We start from the raw sequence: 8,068 nt of genomic DNA on the forward strand, positions 1-8,068 counted from the left end.
GGAATCGGCATTCCTGTATTAAAAGGATGGCTCTCAAGAGCTTTTGAACCTTGATGGTTCAGAAGACTTCATTCAGCCCATTTTTTAAAAATATATATTTTATTGATTTTTTACAGAGAGGAAGGGAGAGGGATAGAGAGTTAGAAACATCGATCAGCTGCTTCCTGCACACCCCCCACCGGGGATATGCCCGCAACCAAGGTACATGCCCTTGACCGGAATCGAACCTGGGACCTTTCAGTCCGCAGGCCGACGCTCTATCCATTGAGCCAAACCGGTTTCGGCCATTCAGCCCATATTAAGGGACACTTACCCAAGCACTTTGGGAGAAGGAGGCATCCTACATACATCTGTTTTTAGCATCGGGAGCCTGCATGCTTCATATCTAAACTGCCAAGTTTCATCTGAAGTCAAATAACAGGTCAAATATTAGGTCAATGATAATTGGCAATGGTAGGGGAACTTCCACAAACTCCCACTACCTCAATTCAACTACCTGCATCTGTGAATGAAAGCGCGGAGGTACATTTCTGGGTCATTTAAAACGCGTCGGTTGATGATTCTTAGACTCGGAGAACCACTAATTTGGTGTACACCTTCTATTGCTTATACTTGTCCACAAATGGAACGTTTCAATCCATTACCTGAGAGCACTTCAGAATTGTCCTCCACTGTTTCATTATTAAATAAGTTCTGTGACATAGAGCCATTTAATGCAGTCGGATCGATGGAGATGTGGCTCTTTGTACCTTACAGTATTCTGCAGTAAGTACTTAGCTCTGTTAGTGGTAGGGGCAAAAATAGAATATTGGGGACTAGCTATGGTTAGGGGAAATACTAATCATGCTGTTAACCATGACTGCCTTGTGCTGGTTAAAGAAAGGACATTCTGCCCTAGCCGGTTTGGCTCAGTGGATAGAGCATCGCGGCCTGTGAACTAAAGGGTCCCAGGTTCGATTCCAACCAAGGGCACATGCCAGGGTTGTGGGCTCGATCCCCCAGTAGGGGGCGTGCAAGAGGCAGCCAATCAGTGGTTCTCTGTCATCACTGATGTTTCTATATCTCTCCCTCTCCTTTCCTCTTTGAAATCAATAAAAATATAAGGGAGGGAGGGAGGGAGGGAGGGAGGGAGGGACATTCTAACCTGGCTGGGAGTTGTACGCCCCTGGGACCTGGGAGTCAACCTTGACATCTGGTCCATTCTCACTCCAGAACTGCCTATTACCATGGAAAGATGAACAACCTTGTTGCCCAAACAGTGAAGTCCCACCGCAGCCACACTGCCTACTTCCCCCGCCTGGGATCCCTACTTCCCCAAGTATGGCAATCTGTGTCCTACCCTATAAAGCAGCGGGCTTATGGGGGGCTGCAGAGCAGATGTCTGTGGATGACCTCCTGCTCTCCCATACTGCCGACAGTACTGGAATAAACGCTCCTATGAGCCAACCCTCTCTCTGCTGAATTGGCTCGAGTAGTGACAGGCAGCCCGGACCCATTGATTGTCCAGTTACATGAGGTCCGTTCCCAGACCCTTTTAAAGATAACTCCCCGGCTGCTCCAGTTCTGGTCTCTTTCTCCAAACCCACACTCCCAGTGCCTCTGGAGTGTCTCCCCTTCGGATCTCTCCCTCGGGCACTTTCAACAACAGGCCCAATCCCGAGTTCATCATCTCCCTCCCCAGCTCCGCTCTGCTCCCTTGATCTGTCACCTGTTGGGGAGTTGCCTTGCACTTCTTTCTCCCCTTGTATCTACCTTATCCAATTGGACAACAACTGTCTTTGAATATTTCTGGATATTTAAGTGTAAATCAGATTCCCTTTAAGTTTCATTTGAACAGGTTAACTACCCAGCCCACCCTCTCCCTAGCTCCGGTGATAAAAGAAGACAAAGATAAAGAAGCCTCCTCTGCAAGTGTATTTTTACAAATGATAACAGTGATGTAAATAAAGTCATTTTAAAGTTTTATCACTTCTTAAAATCCACCTTTTGTGGCCCTTTTGTTTTTTTTTCCCAGAAGAAGTATAGAGATAAGAAATAATAGCCCTTTAAGGGTTTTTGCTTAGTGGAATGATTGTGAAGGAAATACAAACTATGTTTTGAGCCTTTATTATGGGCTCCTTGTACATGTTAAACACTCATAAAGTCCCATGACTCACCCTGTTTTACAAGTGAAACAGATGCAAAGAGATTAGGCAGTGTGCTGGTCTTCCCCCACCGTTTCTACTGTATCACCACACAACTTACCAAGTGCTGTAAGGTGTTGTTGCCATGGTTACACTTGCTCGGCTTGAAATAGGTTTGTCAGTTTACATGAGCCTAGATGACCTCGTTCAACGAGTTTGGAAGTTAGCTTTAATAGGGGATAACACAGAGGTTTCATCTGCGTGTCTTCATTTTCCAATTTGAGTTCCACGGAATGCAGTAATCGGTTTAGGAAGGACAAACGGGGTTCACTCACTATCTCCAGGGCAGACGCTCGTTCACATGTATAAAGCGGAAGGGGCCCACGCGAATTTGCCAGGAGGAGTAAAATGGAAATTCTGCCCACAGCCAGAACAATGGACATAGATTTGTCCAAACAAAGAACAGCGGACTGAGGAAAGCCGTTGGCCCAGCCCTGGGCCTATTTCAGGACTGTTTTTCCCAGTTGCTGGCTTCCTAGTCGCTCTCACAAAGAAAAAGTTGAAACAAGCCTACACGTTTTGCAAATGTGTATTAATTATCCTTTAGCAGAAGCAAACCGTAAGTCACAGCTTTCCCACCTAAACCGGGGGAAGCGGTCCACGCAGACAGCCATCTCCAGGACCCCACAGCAAAGCTGCGACAGAAACCTTCCAGACTGCGTAACCACAGTGCACCTATGGCCAGCAGTGGGGTTTTAGAGCTAAATGTAAACGATGCTAAATTTAAATGAGGCGGTCTCGGCCCTGAACAAACCCAGGTCCGTGACCCTGGTACCCAGCATCGTCTTGGATTCCCGGGTGGCCTTGGGACGGTAAGCCCATGGGCTACCTCTGGACAGCTGGCAAACAACATCCCTGACCAGACGGAAGGTGAATTAGCCTGGAGTGTCAAGTACAAAGCTGAAACCATGGCCCGGGCACAGCCACAGGGAAATGCCCAGGGCACTGCTCAGTTCTCCAAGGTGTGGGCTGGAGACTTCTCTCCCCGTGGCTCACTGCCCGGCTTCTGCAGCGTGAAAACCAGTTCACGTGCCTAGGCTACAGGTGTCGAGGGCCACCTCAGTTCTTTAGAAAGTGTTTTGTGCGCTTACATTTAGAATATGGCACTTTTGTCTACGGCCACACCACCCTGAACGTGCCCGATCTCGTCTGATCTAGAATATGGCACTTTTTTGTTTTTTGTTTTGTTTTGTTTTAAGGGGTAAGCTACTGCCCTGGAGCTGCCTCCAACTACAGGTGGTGGGCGGCCCTCGGTTTCCGCTCTGGCTCCAGCCATCCCCACTCGCACCCACAGTCACCACGCACCCACAGTCACCACGCACCCACAGTCACCACGCACCCACAGTCACCACGCACCCACAGTCACCACGCACCCACAGTCACCACGCACCCACAGTCACCACGCACCCACGGGAGCGAGCTCCTAAGGAAACAAACAAACTCACAGATTGCTCAAGCGCGTCTTAAGAACGTGCCAGTTTCATGGAGAGACTCTGTTTTCCAACTCTTCTGAGAAACCACCCAGGGCTGCGTGCCAACAGCGAGTTTGAGTGACGGACGGAGCACGTGGCTTTTCGGTTATTTTTGTCCCCGCTTTCCGGCGGGGCGCGGGGCCGGGCGGGAGGCAGGTGGTCCGGCTCCCGGGTCTCGGGTCTCACATGGCGCCACCATCCAGCGCAGACCCCACCCCGCGAGGCGGTTCAAGTTCAACCTGACCGAGTCCAGTGAGCCGCTGGGCCCTCCAGGGCCCCGGGAACCTCGGAGGGTGCGTGTCCGTCTTAGGAGCCGGAGGCGCGGCCGGGGGTGGAGGGCAATTGGCACGGGCCGGGCGTGCACGCGTGGAGCCCCCGCGGGCGTCGGGAGCAGGGCACACGCACAGCCAGGAAGACAAAGCTCCCCCCCCCCCCGGGGTTTGGGGGACGCACCGCCGCTTACGGGAGCGCAGCGGGGGGGGGGGGGAACCGTGCCCTCCGGGAGCCCCCCGCCCGGTGCCAAGGCGGAGCCCCAGGTGCTCCTTCTCCGGCCCGGAGGCCCCTGCCCGGACCCCCCGCCCCGGCCAGCTGGCAGCCCTGGCTCTGGGCGGGTTCCACGCCCGGGACCCACCCCGGGGCGCCGCACCTGTGCGTCGGAGGAAGCAGCTCTAGGCGCGGTACGGCCCGCTTTTTTGCTGTGTTTTTTTTTTTTCTCCTGAAATCCGGTGTCACCTTCCGACCCGGAATTCCCTCCCCGCCCCCGTGGCCCGCACCCGACGGGTCCAAGTGACTCCCGGCCGCCCCCCGCCGCCCCCTCCCCGAGCCCTCGGCGCGCTCGGCACCGGCCGCCCCGGGGGGCCCGCCGGCCGGGCTCCGGGCACTCACACGTGGCCGCAGCGGGTCCGCACGGGCCGGTGCAGCACCTCGAGGCACACGGAGCAGTCGAAGGACGTGACGGGCAGCTCGGGGGCCCGCCGGCGCTCCGGGGCCCGCGGGGGGGCCGCGGCGGGCACGGACTTGCCGCCGTCGCTGCTCAGCACGGAGCCCATCGCCGCGCCTCCCGCCGGCCCGCTGCCCGGAGCGCCCGCCGCGGCGGGGTTTTGTGGTCCCGCGGAGGAAGGAAGTCCCGGCCCCGCGGCCGCCGCCGCCTCCCGGCGCGCCCGGCGCACGCCGCCGTCCCCGGGCGGCCCAGCCCCGCGCAGCCCGGCCCCGCAGCCCGGCCCCGGGCGGCGGGCGAGGTGCGCCTGCGAGTCCGAAGCTGCCTCTGGGGCGGCCCGGGCGGGGCGGGGCGGGGGCGGGGGCGGTGCCGCGCAGGATGCAGCGCCTCGGGGTCCTGCGGGGACTGAAACCTGAAACTGCAACCGCGGAGCAGAAGGCTCGGGCGGACCCGGCGCAGCTGGGAACCTTCCAGGCCCTGGTGCACCTCCGCCTTCTCCCCGGGGCAAGTTCAGGGACGAGCGGGCCTGGGCAGGCTTTATGGGAATCAGCCCACACCCACTTGTAAGGGGTGGCCCCATCCACCCTGCACTGCTGGGATCCTACCAGGCCCCACGGATGCTCGGTGACTGCGCATCTCCGGAGACTGCGCTCCTCGCCACTTCAGTGTCTCACCATGGAAGAGGGGACCGAGTGCTGAAGACCAGCGCTGGGTGCCAGCCCTAAAACAGGAGCCCCGTGCCCATCCCTACACCCCCACTCCTTCGGCCTGGGATCTCCTGCTCTTGTTCGTGTTCTCTGCCCCATTCTCTTCTAAACCTAACCAAAAATATCATGTATTTTTAAAAAATATATTTTATTGATTCTTTACAGAGAGGAAGGGAGAGGGATAGAGAGTTAGAAACACCGATGAGAGAGAAATATCGGTCAGCTGCCTCCTGCACACCCCCCACTGGGGATGTGCCCGCAACCAAGGTACATGCCCTTGACTGGAATCAAACCTGGGACCCTTCAGTCCGCAGGCCGACGCTCTATCCACTGAGCCAAACCGGTCAGGGCAAAATATATATATATATATATATATATATATATATATATATATATATATATATAATTTATTAATACGATTTATTTAGTGCCTACTGTATGCCAGAGTCTATTCTGGTGATGGGGACCCAGTTCCCAACAAACAAAATCCAGCTTTTCTCATCTCAGGATTTACTAAAAAAAAATAAAATGTATTTTGAGATAATTATAGTTCCACATGCTTACTAAGAAATAATTCATAATACATAATATACATACAATACTATGTAATACAATAATACATATAAATACAAAATGATCCCATAAACTTCATCCAGTTTCCCCAGACTTGAATTTTAATGAGAAGATACAAGTAATCGACAAATAAACAAATGAGCAAGATCATTTCAGATAATAAGAGCCATGAAGAAGACAGAACAGGGAGAGAGGGTGGGAGAAGGCTAAGAAGGTCAGAGAAGGCTTTTTGGATGTGATATTTGAGCAGCATCATGAATAATGAAAAGGAGAAAGCCGCTCCAAGATTTAGGGACGAAGCTGGCTGAGCACTGGGTACAGTGAGTGAGGCAAGAACGAAAAGCAGAAAGAAGGGGTGTGGAGCTGGAGCATGGGGGGCCAGAGGTGTGGATGGGATGAGAGGAGGTCGGAAACAGGCCTGATCATATCCAGGTTTCCAGGCCTGGACCAAGAGTTTGGGTTTTATTCCAGGTGCCATGAATTGATTGACTCTGACTGCTATGTGGTGTCAAAAAAGACAGGAACAAAATAGGAAAGCAGAGAAGCCAGTTCGGAGGCCACTGACTCAGTCCCAGAGAAGATGATAAAGGCCCGAACCTGCAGGTTGACTGGGTAGAAGAGGAGAAAGGGGCCGGTGTGGGACACCTTTAGAAGAAAGACCTCAAAGGGCTTGCTGATGGACTGGATTCCAAAGACCTTCAAGTCAAATGCCCAGCAGCGTGCTGACACAGCCACCTGGCTGCGTTAGGCATCGTCAGCTCAACATGTGTAATAACAAACTCATTACAGCAGCCGCCCCCCACCTCCAGCTGTTCACCTGTCTCTTAGCACGCGGCTCCGCCCAGACACCTGGATGCCGTCCTTGATTTCTTCCTCTTCCTCTTCCTCATTCACATTGGATCAATCACAGTCACAGTCAGAATTCTGCCCTCAGTATATGTCTCAGAGGTTTCTTATTCAGTAGTTCTTGAATTGTTTTTATTTTTCTCTATTCCCATGGCCAGCTACCACTTACTTTAAATCACTGCGTTCTCCGGTGTGACCTGTGGCAATAGTTCCTATTCCTTCCACCTGCATTCACGATGGCCACGGTCCAAGCTATTATCCACATTGGAAGTAAAGCGACCCTTTTAAAGGCAAACATCTGGTTACCCCTGCAGATTTTACTCTTTCAACAATGGCAACCACTCTCTCCTTTATTCTACATGGCTCTAAATTCCTCTATTTCTTTCAGTTCTTGGAGTGTACTGAGTTCTTTCTGTTTTCAGGGCCTTTGTGCCTGCTTTTTTTTTTTTTTTTTTTTTTTTTTTTGCTTTGCCTGACACCCATCACTCTCAACTACTTTCAACTCAAATTGCAGGTCTTGGTTTGGTGACTTTCTTTTTTTGAACACATTTTTATTGATTTCAGAGAGGAAGGGAGAGGGAGAGAGAGATAGAAACATCAGTGATGAGAATCATTGATCGGCTGCCTCCTGGGGATGGAGCCGCAACCTGGGCATGTGCCCTTGACCAGAATTGAACCTGGGACCCTTCAATCCGCAGGCCAACACTTTATCCACTGAGCCAAACCAGTTTGGTGACGTTCTACACCACATCCACGTCTCATAGTCTCATACCACCTCCTCCATTCTTTCCTAGTCTGCTCTATTTGCCTTCCAATTGATTCTGCTTGTGGCTACTCCAAAAGTTAGAGAATGCATGTAAAGTACCTAGCATGTACGAGGCTATACATGTACTTATATACGTAACTCTAGTACTAATCTCACAAGGTAGAGATTATTGTTCCCATTTTATAGGCTCAGAAAATTTAACTTAGCAAAAGGTCACATAGCCAATAACTGGCAGAATCATGTTTTAATTCTAAATCTTTTATTTTTAAATCTGTGTGCTTTTCACTAAGGCACTTGTAGCGAAATGAGAAGTGCTAAGAATCTTGGGAAAAATAAACAAAATTTTAAAAAATAGTGCAGGAAAATGGGATCTGGGAGGATAGATAAAAATTAAGCATCTGATATTATTTATTAGGCTCTTAATGAACTTATAAAGCTGGCAGCAATGATGATGATGATGATGGTCTCAGCCAGAGAATAAATTCACTTTATACAGCTGTTTAGTGAGGGGAGGGTGGAGGGCAGGAGAGTGTGGAATTTCTGCCTCGGGCCAGGGGTCTGGGAAGGCGCCAGTTATCTCTGTC

At 51.7% G+C, this 8,068-nt stretch overlaps 1 protein-coding gene across 1 annotated transcript in view; it reads right to left on the reverse strand.

Annotated features, from left to right (window-relative positions):
• The window catches only part of RNF125 (ring finger protein 125), a 21,550-nt gene extending 16,746 nt beyond the window's left edge, over nucleotides 1-4,804 (reverse strand). Inside the window, exons 1-2 of the mRNA XM_079783444.1 lie at nucleotides 4,541-4,804; nucleotides 2,763-2,858 (exon numbers count right to left, since the gene is read on the reverse strand). Coding sequence (XP_079639570.1) covers nucleotides 2,763-2,858; nucleotides 4,541-4,704 — 260 coding nt within the window. The 5' untranslated portion in view covers nucleotides 4,705-4,804. The remainder of the gene's footprint in view (nucleotides 1-2,762; nucleotides 2,859-4,540) is intronic.
• Between the last annotated feature and the right edge of the window lie 3,264 nt (nucleotides 4,805-8,068).

This window comes from Cnephaeus nilssonii, assembly GCF_951640355.1.
Source record: "Cnephaeus nilssonii genome assembly, chromosome: 11".
Classification (NCBI taxonomy): Eukaryota; Metazoa; Chordata; class Mammalia; order Chiroptera; family Vespertilionidae; genus Cnephaeus; species Cnephaeus nilssonii.